General features: G+C 46.4%; 1 protein-coding gene across 1 annotated transcript in view; it reads left to right on the top strand.

Moving 5' to 3' along the window:
• The first annotated feature begins 3,279 nt into the window (after nt 1–3,279).
• The window catches only part of cdk12 (cyclin dependent kinase 12), a 66,763-nt gene continuing 50,465 nt past the window's right edge, over nt 3,280–19,577 (top strand). The window contains exons 1-2 of the mRNA XM_078529522.1: nt 3,280–4,874; nt 16,861–17,847. Of these exons, the coding sequence (XP_078385648.1) occupies nt 3,808–4,874; nt 16,861–17,847 (2,054 nt within the window). The 5' untranslated portion in view covers nt 3,280–3,807. The remainder of the gene's footprint in view (nt 4,875–16,860; nt 17,848–19,577) is intronic.

Genomic DNA, 19,577 nt, shown 5'->3' with positions numbered 1-19,577 from the left:
GTCTTAGTGTGAAAGGCTTAGAGGGGGCAGAATTCTTAAAGTGCAACCAGGAGAGCTTTTTGAGCCAGCATGTAGAAAGTCCTACAAGAGAAGGGGCGGTACTGGGCCTAATCTTAGGGAATGAAGCTGGGCAAGTGGTAGAAGTGTCAATGGGGGAGCATTTCGGGGATGGTGACTATAACTCTAAGATTTAAGGTAGTTATAGAAAAGGACAAAGATGGACCAGAAATAAAGGTCCTGAACTGGGGGGGAAGGCTGATTTCGATATGATAAGACAGGATCTGGCCAAAGTGGACTAGGAACAGCTACTTGTAGAAAAGTTTACATCAGACCAGTGGGAGTCATTCAAAAAGGAAACAGTGAGAGTTCAGGGCCAACATGTTCCCAAAAAGGTGAAGGGTAGGACCAACAAGTCCGGGGAACTCAGGAAGTCAAGGGATATAGAGGATTGGATAAGGTAAAAAAGGAGGCTTATGGCAGCTACAGAGGGCTGAAAACAGCGGAAGCCCTAGAGGAGTATAGAAAGTGTAGGGGGGGTACTTAAAAAAGTAATTAGGAGAGCGAAGAGGGGGCATGAAAAAACACTGGCGGGCAGATTAAAGGAAAATCCCTAGGCATTTTACAAATATATTAAGGGTGAGAGGATAACCAGGGAAGGAGTAGGGTCCATTAGGGACTGAAGTGGTAATCTGTGCTTGCAGCCAGAGGGCATAGGCGAGGTTTTAAATGATTACTTTTCATCTGTGTTGACTATGGAGAAGGACGATGTAGGTGTAGAAATCAGAGAGGGGATTGTGATAAATTTGAACAAATTAGCATTGAAAGGGAAGGAGGTATTAAAAGTTTTAGCAGGCTTAAAAGTGGATAAATTCCCAGGCCCAGACGAGATGTATCCCAGGCTGTTGTGTGAGGCAAGGGAGGAGATTGCAGGGGCTCTGACCCTAATTTTCAAATCCTCTCTGGCCACAGGAGAGGTGCCAGAGGGCTGGAGGACTGGAGGGTAGCAGGGATAAACCAGGTAATTACAGGCCAGTGATTCTAACATCAGTGGTAGAGAAATTATTAGAAAAAATTCAGAGGGCCAAGATTAATCTCCATTTGGAGAGGCAGGGATTAATCAGGGATAGTCAGCATGGCTTTGTCAGGGGGAGATCATGTCTAACAAATTTGATTGAATTTTTCAAGGAGGTGACTAGTTGTGCAGATGAGGGTAGTGCAGTTGACGTAGTCGACATGGACTTCAGTAAGGCTTTTGATAAGATCCCGCATGGGAGAATAGTCAAGAAGGTCAGAGCGCATGGGATCCAGGGCAATTTGGCAAATTGGATCCAAAATTGGCTTAATGGCAGGAGGCAGAGGGTGATGGTAGAAGGTTGTTTTTGTGATTGGAAGCCTGTGGTGTACCGCAGGGATCGGTGCTGGGACCCTTGCTGTTTGTAGTGCACATTAACGATTTAGATGTGAATGTAGGCGGTATGATCAGTAAGTTTGCAGATGACGTGAAAATTGGTGGTGTCGTAAACAGAAAGGGGGAAAGCTTTAGATTACAGGACGATATAGATGGGCTGGTAAGATGGGCAGAGCAGTGGCAAATGGAATTTAATCCCGAGAACTGTGAGATGATGCATTTTGGGAGGACTAACACGGCAAGTGAATACACAACGAATGGTAGGACCCCAGAAAGTACAGAGGATCAGAGGGACCTTGGTGTACATGTCCATAGATCCCTGAAGGCAGCAGCACAGGTAGATAAAGTGGTTAAGAAGGTATATGGGATACTTGCCTTTATTAGCCAAGGCATAGAACATAAGAGCAGGGAGGTTATGCTGGAACTGTATAAAACGCCGGTTATGCCACAGCTGGAGTACTGTGTGCAGTTCTAGTCGCCAAACTATAGGAAGGATGTGATTGCTCTGGAGATGGTGCATAGGAGATTCACCAGGATGTTGCCTGGGCTGGAGATTTTCACCTATGAAGAGAGACTGGATAGGCTGGGGTTGTTTTCCTTACAGCAGAGAAGGCTGAGGGGGGACCTAATAGAGGTGTACAAAATTATGAGAGGCATAGATAGGGTAGATAGGAAGCAACTTTCCCCCTTAGTGAAAGTGTCAATAACCAGGGGCATCGATTTAAGGTAAGGGGCAGGAGGGTTAGAGGGGATTTGAGGAGGGATTTTTTCACCCAGAGGGTGGTTGGAATCTGGAACACACTGCCCGAGGGGGTGGTAGAGGCAGAAACCCTCACAACATTTAAGAAGTATTTAAATGAGCACTTGAAACGCCATCGCATACAGGGCTAAGGGCCAAGTGCTGGGAAATGGGATTAGGATAGATAGGTGCTTGATGGCTGGTGCAGACACGATGAGCCCTTTGCCTGTTTCTGTGCTGTATGACTCTATGATAGAGTTAACGTTTCAAGTCCAGTCAGACTTATCAGAATTGGAGGGGTAGAAATGTGATAGGTTAAAATTTTATAGATTTTTAAAAATCTTTCCATCTGTAATTTAGATCTGAAGGATCCACGCCCAGATTGTCTGATTATCTCAACCTCTGTCTGACCTGCACTCTCTGTGTTTCCGATATGTTGCGCCTGACTTGTTCAGATTTTTCTCTATGATGAGGTTTGTTGCCCCACCTCGTGTCGCCTCTTTCAGTTCACTCCACAATAAAGGGATTGGGAATTTTTGATGTTCAAGTTGTTTTATAAATAAACATTGTCATTCAGGCTCCTGTGTATTGCATTTTCTGTTTTTGTCTTTATAGTTATAATTTGATTGAAAAGGATTTATGAAATGTATAATCTAGGCTGCGCTGTTGAGCACTGACTGGCAAGTCACTAGCTGCGAGCCGAGCCCAAGGACATTGCACAAAGTCAGAAGTTGCGGAAAAAGTTAACAAACTGGGAACAGCGTCGCCATTCGGCCTCACAGTGACATTGCAATGGAGAGCGCCCCCCAGAGTCTGCATTATAATACTACAGCGGATTGTGGGGTCGGAGGAGCGCCACCAGGTGTCCAGGAGGAGATACTGCACCTGCGGATAGCACCGCCAGGTGCCCTGGATGAGGTACTGCACCAGCGGACAGCGCCACCGAGTGTTCTGGATGTGGTACTGCATCCGCGGACAGCACCACCAGGTGTCCTGGATGTGGTACTGCATCCGCGGACAGCACCACCAGGTGCCCTGGATGAGGTACTGCATCCGCGGACAGCACCACCTCGTGGTTTTGTCAGAGAAAGGGGGATCCGGAAGTAGATGTTTGACCTCTGGAGGATCTGAATTTCCGGTTAAGCGGTACTGAAGCCGCAATGGCGTCGGTGTTTTCAAAGCTGAAGGCAGGCTGCTGCCAGCAATCCGCCTCCATCGGCCTGAGTATCGGCCAGAGAAGGCTCCAGGGTTTCTAACCCTATTGCAGAATGTTATATATACACGCTGTTAGAGCCATTTGCTGAGATTCAAAGCGATATTATTGATAAAAACTTAAATACCAGATACAAGTTTTTTGCGTTCGCTAATCCAATTTTCCGGACTCCAACTCAACTCAAAACGAAATAAAATAAGTTTTTAATGTTTGGAAACGGCGCCCATCCTGTAAAAATCTTCAGGAGCCAAAACATTGCCAAGAAAATCCAAGCCCCAGGCGCCAGTTCTTGTGCCTTAAAGTAAAGCCAGAAGTTGCTGCCAGTGGCAGCCCAGCAGAGTAAAGATTATGGAAGAAAAGGAACACTTGGGGTGAATGTTCAGACAGAGGATCAGGGCCGCCGCCAGCACACTTTCACTTTAATTTGCTTTTTGCTTTTTTTGTGGGATGCCAGGCTCAGAGAGAGCCGGGACTAAGGCGGATGGAGGCGGTGGCCTGGGCACCCTGCAGCCTGGCCCCAGCAGCGGCAGAGAACGGCGCAAAGCGGCGTCCAGGCACAAGCGACACCGAGCCAAGCACAGCAGGGACTCGCCGGGGGCGGCCGCACAGACACCGCTCACCAAGGTGAAGTCTCTGGTGGAGTACGATGACATCAGCTCGGACTCGGACACTTTCTCCGAGGTCACTGTCCGGTCTGAACGGAGGGAGAAGGAGGAGCGGATGAGCTCAGACAAAGCGATTAAAGTTCACAAGCATCACCATCACCATCCGCACAAACGAGTTAAGGAGCATCACAAGTCGAAGGAGACAGAACGGGTGAAGGACCGGGGCAGGAGGCCAGAGTCTGGCAAGTCCAGCACCAGCAGAGAAAGGACTTCTTCCAAAAGGCAGACGATGGAGGATGAGGACTGTGGGAAAAAGGAACGCTCGTCGCCATTCTTGAAGCACAGCAGCAAGGAATCAAAGTCTGCCAAATCATACAAAGAGAGGGGTAAGAGAGAGAAAGAGGAGCGATTGACACACAAGGAGCGACTGAAGAGTCAAAAGAAAAATAAGGAAACACCGCGAGGTTATCGGACATCCCCCAGTCCAAAAAAGAAAAGTGGAAGCCCAAGACGCAAACGTTCTTCAAGCCCGAATAGGGAAGACAGCCCCATTGGGACATACAGTAAAGGATACGATGCCAGTCCTGTTTACAGGTCGCGGACTTCTAGTAATTATGATGGTTACCGGCGAAGTCCTGGTGATTCCAGCCGGAAACAGTCAGCAAGTCCACCATATTATGGTTCCCGGGAGCCTGCTGCATACCAAAGCAGTTATAACATGCGATCACCAAGTCCTTACGCCAGGAGGCAACGGTCTTCAAGCCCCTACAGCAGGCACCGATCGCCCAGCTACGACAGGCACAGCAGCTCGTATGACTACAGCGGGAGATCGCCCAGTCCGTATAGCAGGAGGAGGTCGCTCAGTCCGTACAGCACCAGGCGGTCATTCAGCCAAAGCCCAGTGGCCAGGTACAGTCTAAACTTTAATAATTTCTTACAGTGGAACGAGCTGAAGTAGATTAGTGTTAGTAAGCTCCTGTGTGAGATGATTGTCTGGTTTATAGTGTAAGATGTTTGGGGGGTGGGGCAGGAGAGTTGTTAGATAGTCTTAACCTGCTACAGTCAACCAATGGGTGACCATCAGGGAATGAGGTCTCACCACAATCCCTTACTGGCAGGCTTTGGGCCAAGTGCTAACTCGTGCTCCAGACTCCCTGCTCTGGCCCTATTGTTGGAGGCTGCAGATCTGTTGTTGAGGAGCGACCTCTCCCCACTCTGGCTGGACTGGACTGCAGCAGCTGGAAGTGCTGGGAGGTTTGCGCTGAGTTGAGGAATATGTTGTGCTTCAGGGAATGTGTGTAAAAATTTAGTTTCTTTTTGAGAATGACTGAAAGGAAAGTGAGAGGCTGAGGTGCCATCTTCAGAGCCCTGGCACCAGGTTTGTAATAACCACCCTTGTCTGGGTGTTCCCAGCACCTTGCTGGGGATGAGGTAGGAAGCGTCTGAATAACTCGGCAGTGAGTTTGGGTCCTGGAGCTGATAGGGTGGAGCTGTTCCAGAAATGGTGTAAATTGTAGATCAAAGTTGGCATGTAAAGGGCACCACTGAAAGGTGCCATGATAAAGGATCATGTGGTAAGATCCCTCTACAGCCCAGTGCCAATGCTCGAGGTGTGGATGCCAGGGCTTGAGCCAGGGTATGGGCACCTTCAGCTGCTGTGCTCAGTAATACAATGCCAGCTGCCAGGCATGGATACCCATCAGGGGCAGTCCCCAGTGCAAAGTGAGGTCCTGTACACAAGGTGGGGGAGGTGGGTGTCCTGTACACAAGAGGGTGGAGGAGGGGTGGTCCTGTACATGATGGGGGGTGGTCCTGTACACAAGGTGGGGGTCCTGTACACAAGGTGGGGGTCCTGTACACAAGGTGGGGGTCCTGTACACAAGGTGGGGGTCCTGTACACAAGGTGGGGGAAGTGGGGGTCCTGTACACAAGGTGGGGGTCCTGTACACAAGGTGGGGGTCCTGTACACAAGGTGGGGGAGGTGGGGGTCCTGTACACAAGGTGGGGGAGGTGGGGGTCCTGTACACAAGGTGGGGGCGGTGGGGGTCCTGTACACGACGGGGGTGGTCCTGTACATGAGGGGGTTCCCACCTGACTGGACAATGGTGTTAAACTGTGACCCAGCCCAGTTAGTTTCCTGCCTTTTAATTGAACGGGTTCTCCAAAGGAACCTGATGCTGCAGGAGCTGCCTGCTTTTGAATTAGATGCCTGACACCGATATTTCCAAGCGGATTCTGTAATGTCACACGATCTTGTACAAACTGCAAGCTCTGTGTGACTGGGACTGCGTAGGGGCTGAGTAATGGGCAGAATGAGGTTGAGAGTTGCTGGTAAATCTCGGTTTTAAACATTGAAAATCACTAAAATGTGAAAATATCAGTGATTCATCTCCATTAGTTGATCCTTTCTGATGGCACATTCTGTCCAATACAGACGTTACACGCTCGGGGTGGAACCCTGTCCTCTCCTGACCTTTTCTCTTTATCCTGGTGGGACTCTGACCTTCCCTGTCCTCTCTCTATCCTAGTTAAGAGTCTCTTCCTCAAAAGGCAGTGGAAGCAGAGTCTTTGAATATTTTTAAGGCAGAGCTGGATAGATTCTTGATTAACACGGGGGTGAAAGGTTATCGGGGGTCGGCATGTATGTGGGGTTGAGGTTACAATCAGATCAACCATGATCCTATTGAATGGCAGAGCAGGCTCGAGGGGCCAAGTGGTCTATGCCTGCTCCTAATCCGTATTGTGGGACCCTGACCTCCTCTCTCTCTATCCTGGTGGGACCCTGTCCTTTCCTGACACCTGTCTATCCTGGGTGTCACTTTCTGTCTCCAGGTTGATTTTTGTGTTGTAATGAATTTGTTTTTTCTTAACTTCTGCCCAGATTCAAGTGTGTGGGCGCCTGGGGTCAGCAAAATGTCCTCCCGTCCCCCCTTCCCAATCCCCCACTTCCTGCTGTAATCCCCTGCCCCACCTTTACCCCATTCCCTCCAGTCCTCCTTGTCCTCACATCCCCCCATACCCTGTCCCCAGGTTTCCCTCCATCCCGTTTCCCTCATTCCCGCCCGTTTCCCCCTGTTTGCTCCCTGTTTGCCCCCCCACTCCCCCGTTTACCCCCATTCCCCCCTGTTTCCCCCATTGACCCCCATTTCCCACTTGCCCCAGTTCCCCGTTTGCCCCCGTTACCCCTGTTTTCCCATTCCCTGTTCCATCATCACCCCCGTTCCTCCAGTGCCCCCTGTACCCCATATGCCCCCCTGTGGTTCTTTTGCCAATCACTTTCAATTTGTTTCCCATGGTTACTGACCCTCTTTTGGGAACGACTTAGCATCAAATTGTAGGTCAGGCCGAACTGAGGTTGAAAATGAAGTCAAACTTGCCCTTTGACCCAATAATTCAATGATCACTCATTGCACTGAATTTCCACTCCCCCCTCCACCATCCCCCAGCTTGACCCTGATTCCTGACTGATGGTTCTGTGCCAGCAATGAGCGGGTCTGTGAGCCCTGCTTGTTTGGCTTGTCGTCGGGTCCAGGGGATTGATCAATCCCATGTTACTGTGCTGGTGAGCCACTACTCAGTGATGATTGATGCATTGGGAGTGGCCTGGGTGAGCTTGGCATGTGGCCACTCAGTTTACCAGACTGAAGAGCTTTCTGTCTCAGGAAAGCTGATTATTTGTTCATTTCCACACAGATCATTCCAAAGAGATGCTTTTAGTTTAATTCAAAAAAAAAATATCCTCGAGCAGATATTCTGGATATGAGTTTGGGGGAAGGTGCGGGAAATCAGGATAATTTTCTTTGGAAAAGCTTGATTGACAGCTCTGACAGACAGATTCAGGGAAGTGTTTCCTGTGGCGACTGGTTGACATTCCAGGAATACGTTCAACTGGAGAAGTTAAGATTCAGAAGGAACTTGGGAAATTGTTTTCAGCCAAAGGGGCCTCATGGAAAAACCAGGGAAGGGCATTAAAACAAGCAGTATAAATGGGGCTATGTTTCTGGAGAGAGGAGATTGACAAATATGAAGCGATGGTGGGTGGGTGGGGCTGAAGGGTTGGTTGGGGTGGAGGGATTGTTACCTATTTGGGTTCAGTAGTGTCAGTTTCTGAGCATATTACCTTTAATTAATGGAATTGACCCACAATCCAGGGAGAGTGGAATCTGAAGCTCTGTTCTTTCAAATGTGATCCTTCAATCTCTAAAGAGGGATGAACTGGATTCTTGACAAGACCCCCTCACTGTCTAAGGTTTGTCACTCTGCTTGCCTGACATCTTATACTCGACGAGCAGAAATTTCACTCAATTAACAGCTTATACTTACATCGTGTCTTTAATGAAACAAAATGTTTTATGATGCTTTACAGGAGTATTATGAAGCAAAATTGACACTGAACCACATAAGGTGTTAGAGCAGATGGTCAGAATCTTGGTCAAAAAAGGGGATTTTAAGAAGCTTTTTAAAGACAAAAGAGAGGTAGAGAGTCAGGGAGTTTTGGGAGGGAATTCCAGCATTGAGGGCCCAGGCAATGAAGACAAGGCCACCAATGATGGAGCATTTCAAATTGGGGAGGCCAGAATTAGAGGAACGCAGAGACCTCAGAGGACAGAGGGGCTGGAGGAGATTGCAGAGATGGAGAGCGGCCAGGCCATGGAGGGATTTGAAAACAAGGATGAGAATTTTAATATTGAGATGCTGCTTAATCAGGAGCCAATGTAGGTCACTGAGAACAGGGGTGATGGGTGAACAGGACTTGATTCGTGTTAGGACAGCAGAGGTTTGGAAGATCTCAAGTTTATGGAGGGTAGATTGTGGAAGGCTGGACAGAAGGTTCATTTGAATCGTCAAATCTAAAGGTAACAAATCAAAACAACGTGCTGGAGAACGCAGCAGGTCTGGCAGCATCTGTGGAGAGAGAAACAGAGTTAACGTTTTGAGTCTAATAGACTCTTCTTTGGAACGTTTTTATTTGTATTTATTTATTTGTATTTATCTGTTTTTATTTCAGATCTCCAGCATCTGCAGTATTTTCCTTTTAAATTACTGTTAATTTACTGCCACTTCTCTTCCAGGGGTGCCTACCTTGAAGAAGTTCTGCTCTTCTCTCTGAAGGGATTTCCGTTTCTCTCTTTCACAGTGTTCACCTTCATTGCTTTCCATTTCCCTCCTGGTGTTTGATAAGGTGCTTACCAAAACTCACTTTCGCAGCCACATTTCCTTTTTCAGTGACTGCCTCTGTTTCCCACGTGGATTCCATCCCTCATGTTTGAATCCACCCAGGATTACAGGTATATCCGAGACATAGTGTTCCTCGGACTGCTGTTTTCGCTGCATCCTGAGATCCACACTCAGTACCGTGCACCTCCATATGTAAACACCCGACCTCTCTCTCCAGCAGCACCGACTCTCCCTATCACAAAGCTGTCTTTATCTCCAGTTTCATTTCATTCTTTGTCTCATCCAATATCTTAACAAGAAGCTTTCTCCCCCTTCCTTTCAGGTGTGAAGGAATGCAAGCGTCAACAACCGATGCCCATCTGGGACCCTCCACCCCTCTCCGTGCCTCTGCCCCCATCCCTAATCCCAGCTACTCGAACTCGAAATGTTAACTCTTGTTTCTCTCTCCACAGATACTGTCAGACCTGCTGAGTTTTTCTAGCACTTTGTTTTTATTTCAGGTTTTCAGCATCCGCAGTATTTTGCTTTTATAAAGGTAACAAGGGTTTGAATGATGGTTTCTGCAGCAGATGAGCTGAGGCAGGAGTGGAGTAGGGCAATGTTATGGAGGCAGTGTTAGTGATAGCACAACTGTGTGGTTGGAAACTCATCTCGGGGTCAAATATACTGAGGTTTTGGACTGATTGGTTCAGCCTCAGATAGTTGACAGAGAGAGAGATGGAGTTGTAACTAGGGAATGAAGTTTGTAGTGGGGACTGAGGACAATGGCTTTGGTTTTCCCCATATTTAATTGGAGGAAATTTTTGCTCTTCCAGCGCTGGATGGCGAACGGACAGTTTAATTTAGAGGTAGCAAAGAAGCTGAGTGACAAGATGGTGAGGTAGAGCTGGGTGCCATCAGCATATGTGTAGAAACTGACACTATTTTAAGATGATGTCGCCGAGGGGCAGCATGTAGAGGAGAAACAGGATGGGGCCAAGGATAGATCCATGGGGGATACCAGAGATAACAGTGTTGGAGCAGGAATGAGAAGCCATTGCAAGTGATTCTCTGGTTATAATTAGATAGGTAAAAATGGAACCAGGTAAGAGCAGTCCCACCCAGCTGGATGATGATAAAGAGGCACTGGAGGGCGATGATGTAGTCACTGTGCCAAAGGCTGCAGACAGGCCAACAAAGACGAGGAGGGACAATTTACCTTTCTCACAGTTACATGGGATGTCATTTTTGACTTTGATAAGTGGGAGGGGTTGACAACATTAGAAATGCAGGTCCGGCCAAGCTTCGGAGTGAATTGAGAGCAGGCGATGCTCATTAAAGCCTGTACTTAAAAGCTGGGTTTTTCCCCAGCAGTGGAGTTTGCTTCTGGACAGGGAGAGAATCCAAAAGGGAAGAGTGGAAACTGATATTTATGTGGAGCAATGGTAACAATAAAACAGTTGTGATTCACAGAATGTCTTCTGCTGCCTGACATGGTAAATGGATATCCACCTGTTAAACAGGGGTGATAACCTGATTGGAGGGATGCAAACATGGAGCTCTGGGGAAGATGGGCATGGATTTGGGAGGTGACAACATGTTCAGGCAGTTTGGAAATTAAGTGTTAAAGTGTAATCTTAAATTGAAATATTGGAAAGATTAAACTATTGCCTTCAGTCTCTGCTACAAACTGTTGCCTAGCCACCAACTCCATCCATCTCCCTGATCACTGAGGCTGAACCAGACTGTTTGCTCCCTCAGCATTTCTTTGCCCCTAAGCTGAACTTCCAACCCCATTTCCTGTCCATCACCAAGACTACCTACTCCTCTTCTGCAAGATCACCCGATTCCACCACGACCTCAGCTCATTTGCTGCTCAGCTGCACCTCGGTTGCTGGTCCAGTCTTGCCAATTCCAATGCTGTCCTGGCCACCTTCGCTTAACATTCTTCTAGATTGACAAAGCACAGTAAGAGTTACCCAATTAGTCGTAAGCCCCTACCCTTTCAAATCTTCCTCATCAAGTATTTATTCATTCCTTTTTGAAAGTTATTACCTAAAATATTGAAATTAAAAACAAAATCTTTATCTCATCTCTGGCACTTTTGCCCAGTTACCTTAGATCTGAATTCTCTGGTTACCAACCCTCCAACCACTGGAAATAGTTTCTCCTTATTTACTCTATCAAAATCCATTCACGATTTTGAACACCTCTATTAAATCTCCACTTAATCTTCTTTGCTCTAAGGAGAACAATCCCAGCTTCTCCAGTCTCTCCACACAACTGAAGTTCCTCAGCCCTGGTAAATCTCCTCTGCCCCCTCTCCAAGGCTTTGGCATCCTTCCTAAATTCTGGTGCCTAATAGTGGATACAACACTCCAGCTGGGGACCTAACCAATGATTTATAAAGATTTTGTATAACTTCCTGGCTGTTCTATTCAGTGCCTGTTTATAAAGCGAAGGATCCCATGTGCTCTTTAACAACCTTCTCAACGTCCTGCCTCCTTCAGAGATTTACAGACATACACTCCCAGGTCTCTCTGTTCCTACACCTTTTTAAGATAACATTTAGTTTATATTGCCTCTCCTCATTCTTGCTACCAAAATGCATTACTTCTCCACATTAAATTTCACCTGCCATGTGTCTTCCGATTTCACTAGTCTGTATGTGTGCTCCTGAAGCCTGTGACTATCCTCCTTGGTGCACGTTTCCGAATTCCATGCAGACTTTGAAATTATACTTCTAAGTCCAAATCCAAATCATTAATATATATCAGGATCTTCTGTGAACTTCAATATGTCAAAATCTCTAATATAAAAACAAAAAAATGCTGAAAATACTCATCTCAAAATGAAACATTAACCCTGTTTCTCTTTCTACTGACACACTTGAGTATTTCCAGCATTTTGCATTTATGTTTTGGATTTCCAGCATTCTTAGTATTTTGCTTTGTGCATCAAAACTTCTGCTGCCTACATCCCAACTTGCAGCAAATCCTGTTCACCCATCAATCCTGTTGCTTGCTGAGCTGCATTGGCTGCCAGTCTGGCAGTACATGAAATTTAAACAGCATGTTCCTTCAGTTATTCATAATAAGCAGGGTACAGCCAACACTCAACCAGCCTACACTTCCAAAATGAAACATCTACTGTTAGATGTGATTGCGTGATTGGACAGCACTTGCTTAACAATCCTGAGTGTGCTAATAGCTACACTAACAACCAATTTAGGATAATCAGTTGAGCTCGTAACATGGCTCATTTACATTTGCTAGAAGCAGCATACATTCATAACAGGAACTCATTCTTTGCAAACAAAATGAATATGTTCAAACCTTGTGCCTTTTTTGAATTACCCGGGTGCTTGGTGAGCCTATAATTTTCCATTGCTTTCTCTATGGCAATACCTCAACAAATCAGAGTCAACCTGTCAACCAATCAGCACCCTTTTCTCCTGTAGTATAAATTCACAGAATCTCATAGTGCAGAAGAGGCCCTTTGGCCCATGGCGTCTGCACTGACACGTGAGAAACACCTGACCTACCTACCTAACCCCATTTACCAGCACTTGGCCCATAGCCTTGAATGTTATGATGTGCCAAGTGCTCATCCAGGTACGTTTTAAAGGATGTGAGGCAACCCGCCTCCACCACCCTCCCAGGCAGCGCATTCCAGACAGTCACCACCCTCTGAGTAAAAAAGCTTTTCTTCACATCCCCCTAAACCTCCTGCCCCTCACCTTGAGCTTATGTCCCCTCGTAACTGACCCTTCAACTAAGGGGAACAGCTGCTCCCTATCCACCCTGTCCATGCCCCTCATAATCTTGTACACCTCGATCAGGTTGCCCCTCAGTCTTCTCTGCTCCAACAAAAACAACCCAAGTCTATCCAACCTCTCTTCATAACTTAAATATTTTATCCCAGGCAATATCCTGGTGAATCTCCTCTGCACCCCCTTCAGTGCAATCACATCCTTCCTATAATGTGGCAACCGGAACTGCACGCAGTACTCCAGCTGTGGCCTCACCAATGTTCTATACAACTCCAACATGACCTCCCTACTTTTGTATCTATGCCTCGATTGATAAAGGCAAGTGTCCCATATGCCTTTTTCACCACCCCACTAACATGCCCCTCTGCCTTCAGAGAAATTGTTGTGATTGTTTGAATTTGGTATTCTTGTGTTTGACCTGATGAATGCAAGACGGAAATTTCAGCAGCAATCCCTTTTCAGCAATATTCAAATTTAAAATTCTTAATCATGGCCTTGCCCCTCCCTTTCCCTGTAACCTCCTCCCACACACAACTGCCCAGATCTCTATGCATCTCCAATTCTGCCCTCTTTCACATCTCCAATTTTAATTGTTTCACCATTAGCAGCCATGTCTTCAGCTGACGATGCCCTATGTTTGACATAAAATATATTGAGCAGGTGCAGACAATTTGGCCCTTCGAGCCTGCTCCGCCATTCAATAAAATCATTGCAGATCTGATTGTGGCCTCAACTCCACATTCCAACTACCCCTAATACCCTTTGACTCCCTTGTTAGTCAAGAATCCATCTACCTCTGCCTTAAAAATATTCATTGACCCTGCCACACCGCCCTCTGGGAAAGAGAATTCCACAGACTCTCAACCCTCTGAGAGAGAAAAAAAATTCTCCTCACCTCTATCTTAGATTGGAGACCCCTTATTTTTAAACTGTGTCCCCTTAGTTCTAGTCCCTCTCACAACGGGAAACACCCTTTTAGCATTCACTCTGTCAAGCCCCCCTAGGATCTTATATGTTTCAATAAGATCACCTCTCAGTCTTCTAAACTCCAAAGGATACAGGCCCAACCTGTCCAACATTTCCTCATAAGGTAACCCCTCATCCCAGAAATCAGTTGAGCGAGCTTTCTTTGAACTGCTTCTAATGTAATTATGTCCTTTTTTAAATAAGGAGACCAAAACTGTACACAGTATTCCAGATGTGGTCTCACCACAACTGTAGCAAAACATCCCTACTTTTATATTCCAATCCCCTTGGAATAAACAAGGACATTCCATTTGCCTTCCTAATCACTTGCTGTACACCTATCACGTACACCCTATATCCTGGAATTCCCTCCCTAAACCTCTCCACATCTCTACCTCTCCCCCTTTAAGATGCTCCTTAAAATTTTTTCCAAAGAATCTACAACACAGAAACAGGCCATTTGGCCCATCTTTCCATGCTGGGGTTTATGCTTCACACAAGTTTCCTCCCATCCTACTTTATCTCACTCTATCAACATATCCCATTCCTTTATCCCTTATGTACTCACCTAGCATCCTCTAAGGGGTGATGGTGATATTCGATGGTGGTCACCTGTCCTAATATTCCCTTGTCAAATTTTCTTTGATAATGTTCCTGTGAAGTTTGTTGGAACATTTTACAATGTTAAAGGTGCTTTATAAATACGAGTTTTTAATTTCTTCTCAGCTATCAAGAGACCGAAAATATGGTTGCTAAATTTGCTGATGGCACAAAGATAGATAGGAAAGTAAGTTGTGAAGAGGACAAAATGATATAAATAGGTTAAATGAGTGGGCAAAGATCTGGCAAATGGAGTATAATGTGGGAAAATGTGAGGTTGTCCATTTTGGCAGGATGAATAAAAAAGAAGCATATTATCTAAATGGTGAGAGGATGCAGAGGGATCTGGGTGCCCTAGTGCATGAATCGCAAAAGGTTAGTATGCAGTTACAGCAAGTAATTAGCAAAGCTAATAGAATGTTATTGTTTATTGCAAGGAGAATTGAATCCAAAAGTAAGGAGGTTATGCTTCAGTTATACAGGGCATTGGTGAGACCAGATCTGGAGTACTATGTACAGGATTGGTCTCCTTATTTAAGGAGAGATGTAAATGTGTTGGAAGCAGTACAAAGAAGGTTTGCTAGATTAATACCAGGAATGGGGAAAGGTTGGACAAGCTAAGCTTGTATCTAGAACTAGGGTGTCACTGTTTAAAAACAAGGGATTTGAGATGAAGGAAATTTTTTTCTGGGAGCGAGAAGCTTTCTTCCTCAAAAGGTGGTGGAAGCAGAGTCTTTGAATATTTTTAAGGCAGAGGTAGATAGATTCTTGATAAGCAAGGGGGTGAAAGATTATTGGCGGTAGGCGGGAATGTGGAGTTGAGGTTAAAATCAAATCAGCCATGATCTTATTGAATGGCGGAGCAGGCTTGAGGAGCCTACTACTGCTCCTAGTTCATATGTTTGCATGTTTCTGATTTTGAAGTCTGGCTGTCCCGTTGAGTGGGGCCTGCAATCTTTGGAATTCTCTGTTCACAGTGTAAACAGGCCATACAAGCAGCTTGCTGAGAGTACAGTTAGCATCCCATTATGATAACAACCTGTTCCTTCCCACTCACATTGGAACACAGATCTCACAGCTACAATTCCATTGTAGTTAAATGAGAGGGGCACTAAGACCATGTGGAAGCTTCTCAGCTGAGCAGGAATTGTTGGTGGGCTCACATTTGGGATTGGACCCTGCCATCACATGTCACTTGCTGCTCCAGTGCATCTGCCATTGCTCCGATGGGTCTTCTGCTGCTCCGGCGCATCGACTGTTGCTCCAGCGCATCAGATGCTGCTGCAGCACTGGCTGCCACTCTGGCGTGTCTGCTGCTGCTCCAGCGCATCTCCTGTTTCCCCAATACGGCTACTGCTGCTGCTCTAGCATGTGTGCTGTTGCTCCACTGCACCTGTTGCTGTTCCAATGTGTCAGCTGCTGCTGTAGTCCTGTCTGCTGCCATTGATGCAGTGTTTAGGGTCGTTGCTGTTAGGACTCTGCTCAAGAAGAAAATGAGACAAAGATGAAAAAGCAGCAGAGGAAGGAAAGCAAGAGATCTCTGAAGAGCTGGAGTGGATTTGTAAAAGCAGTGACATTGCAGATATTGTGGTTAGAGTACAGACTGAGAAGGCGCAGTGTTTTTACAGAGGTAGAGCTTGCTCAGAAAGCTGTTAGCACATAACTCAGCAAAGTTGGATATGTTAAAACCAGGCGGTGGTATCACAGAATTTTTGATCAGTCATCTTCTTTTGAGAAGGAACTGGATGGATATCTGGTGAAATCACAAACTTCAAGTTATAAAGATGAATACAGGCACATGGTCAAACCCGAGCTGACAGTGTCCAAAACACTCAGATGATTACAAAGGACTAGGCTTAGCCTACTGCACAGGGCTGGGGTGACACAGAGTGGGTGGGGCGGGGTGGGCGGATTTAATCAGGGTGTGTCGGGGGGCGGATTATCACTTTGTGTAGCCGGGGGTGCTGATATTATGGTTTGGTACAGCTTGTATCCTGTTTCTCCTACACACTCGCTTACTCTGAGCCTCAGCTGCAGTAACATGTCTCCTGAGCTGTGTCAGTGAAGCACAAATGGGGTTGCAAATAGCCAAACGGCTGTATTGACCAAGGTTCCAAATTGTTCCAATGTCCTTGTTCTGTGTTAGTGTTGAAGCTGTACGTTCCTGTGACGTAATGCACATGTTTAAGCTGACTGTCTAGGGGACCATTTGCAGAATTGGACCATCTGGATAGGCCTAGTATTGGATTTGGATGGCAGAATCTGTACACTCTATGTTAACCAGTTGAAGATTGTGTCCTCGTGCAAGTGTGTTTTTCAGTCCCTGCTTGTTATTTGACATGTTGTTTCAGCGATGACCTCAGTTATTTGTGTTCTAATTGAGCGCGTTTCTCTACACAGGAGGTCAGCAAAGTCAAGGAGCCGGAGCCCGGGATACTCGAGGCACTCGCGGTCACGCAGTAAGCACAGGCAATCCCGATCACGAAGTCGACATTCAAGTATTTCACCAAGCCGGTTTACCCTCAAATCAAGTCTTGGTGCTGAGCTGAGCAAAACTAAGAGGGCAAGAGCTGCCGTGGCAGCCAGGTCCAGCGTGAAAGACTCAAAAGAGCTGAAAGGATCGGCTGGGGGCATTTGTAAAGCAAGCACTCAGAGTGTTGGTTCCAGCAGCACAACCTCTGCTGCATCACTTAAAGACGTGAAGAAATTGACTAAAATAATAAAGAGTGAGAAGCCAGCTTCACCCATTGAAACCTCAGACACAGTGACTGTGAAGATAGAGGAAGACATTGCTGAGGAGATGATTCCAGAACTAAAAATAAAGACTGAAATACTGGAGGATAGCCCAGTACTCTCACCATTAGCGCTGGTGCTAAAAGAATCTAAATCGCCAGTGGTGAAATGTGAGTTGGGAACACCAAAGGAGAAGACTGTGCCGCCATTACCAAACGAAAGCGATCTGGAGAAACCTCCGCTTCCTCCTTCAGGTTCTGCTCCACCACCATTACCTCCAACATCTCCCCCTGTAACACTGCCTCCAGCCCCACTACAACCACCACCTCCCCTACCACCAGTGACTCTGAACCAGTCTCAGCCTCTGCCAGAGATTCTGACTGAAGCACCATCACCAATACCCACAGTGCAGTTACCGCAGCTCCCAGTGCACTTGCCATTACCATTGCCACCGGTATCAGTACCTGTATTGGCTCCTGTACCAGTCTTGACCCACCCACCAACTGTCTCTCAGCCACCACCGTCGCGGACCACAGTGTTGGGCAGTGCGCTCCCCATGCCACCCATGTTGAACTCAGTCATGCCCTTACTGACTTCAACACTGCCACCATTGCCATTGCCTCCACTCCTCCCTGGGGAAGATGATATAGAAAGGTAAGAAATTTGTGTCGGATTGAGCATTACTGCAGCAGTAGTCAGATCAGGAGAGGGGTTTATTCTCTTAAGGGCTTACAAATTGTCATCCTGGAAGGGACCTCAGTTCCAAGATTGTTCCTTTTTTTCAGTGTCTGTCACCACAATGGCAAAAAGTGTTCTTGTCTGGAAAAACTTCAGGATGATCTGCACACTCTGAGAATGATCTGTACACACTCTGGGATAGACCTATATACACTCTGGGAATGATCTGTACACATTCTGGGAATGATCTGTACACACTCTGGGAAAGATCTGTACACACTCTGGGAAAGATCTGTACACACTCTGGGATAGACCTGTACACACTCTGGATATGGTCTGTACACATTCTGGGAATGATCTGTACACAATCTGGGAAAGATCTGTACACACTCTGGGAAAGATCTGTACACACTCTTGGAAAGATCTGTACACACTCTTGGAAAGATCTGTACACACCCTGGGATAGATCTGTATACACTCTGGGATAGATCTGTATACACTCTGGGATAGATCTGTACACACTCTGGGAAAGATCTGTGCACACGCTGGGAAAAATCTGTACACACTCTTGGAAAGATCTGTACACACCCTGGGATAGATCTGTATACACTCTGGGATAGATCTGTACACACTCTGGGAAAGATCTGTACACACTCTGGGATAGATCTGTATACACTCTGGGATAGATCTGTACACACTCTGGGAAAGATCTGTACACACTCTGGGAAAAATCTGTACACACCCTGGGATAGATCTGTACACACCCTGGGATAGATCTGTACACACCCTGGGATAGATCTGTACACACTCTGGGAATGATCTGTACACACTCCGGGAATGGTCTGTACACATTCTGGGAATGACCTGTACACGCTCTGGGAATGATCTGTACACATTCCGGGAATGATCTGTACACACACTGAGAATGATCTCTACATGTTATGGGAATGATCTGGACATGTTCCAGGAATGATCTGTAAAAAAAAAAAATCTAGAATTAAAAGTCTGATGATGACCATGAAACCATTGCCAATTATCGTAAAAATCCATCTGGTTCACTAATGTCCTTTAGGGAAGGAAATCTGCCGTCCTTACCTGGTCTGGCCTACGTGTGACTCCAGACCCAATGTGGATGACTCTTAGATGCCCTCTAGAACAAGGGTAATTAGGGACGGGCAATAAATGCAGGCCCAGCCAGCAATGCCCACATCCCATGAACGAATAAGAAAAAAAAAATCATCTGCCTCTCATCGTTCCTGTTTAAAATAGCAAAGAAAACGGTGGTTTTGCAGGGCTGTGGTTGCTTGCCTTCTCCTCAGGTCAACATTTCTACCTAAACCAATTGCACACAGGACAGAAGCCAGCACTGCTAATGTGGCACTGACTCAGTTCCATTATGGCTTAGCCTCATCTGTGGAGCTCGTCAACCGCCTGGAGATCTCCAATATATTTTGAGTTATCTCAGTCTAGTCTTTGGACTGACCTAAGGTGGAGTGTACACATCTGACCCAGACCTGAGATTCTGTGTTTGATTGTGGTTGGTTCTCCCTCTGCCTATTTCTAAAAGGAGCTGGGTATTTATCAGAATGAATCAAATGGTCAGGTCGGTCAGTTTATAATGAGCAGCCTGAAAACAATAAATAAACCCAGAGCAGATAGCTAACAGTAACAAGTGATTGTATGCTGAGATGTGAGGGAGCAGAAAT

The sequence above is a fragment of the Cetorhinus maximus genome, chromosome 25 (genome assembly GCF_964194155.1).
Source record: "Cetorhinus maximus chromosome 25, sCetMax3.hap1.1, whole genome shotgun sequence".
In the NCBI taxonomy this organism is placed as follows: domain Eukaryota; kingdom Metazoa; phylum Chordata; class Chondrichthyes; order Lamniformes; family Cetorhinidae; genus Cetorhinus; species Cetorhinus maximus.
The sequence above is the reverse complement of the archived record's forward strand: the minus strand, read 5'-3'. Positions and strand labels throughout refer to the sequence as shown.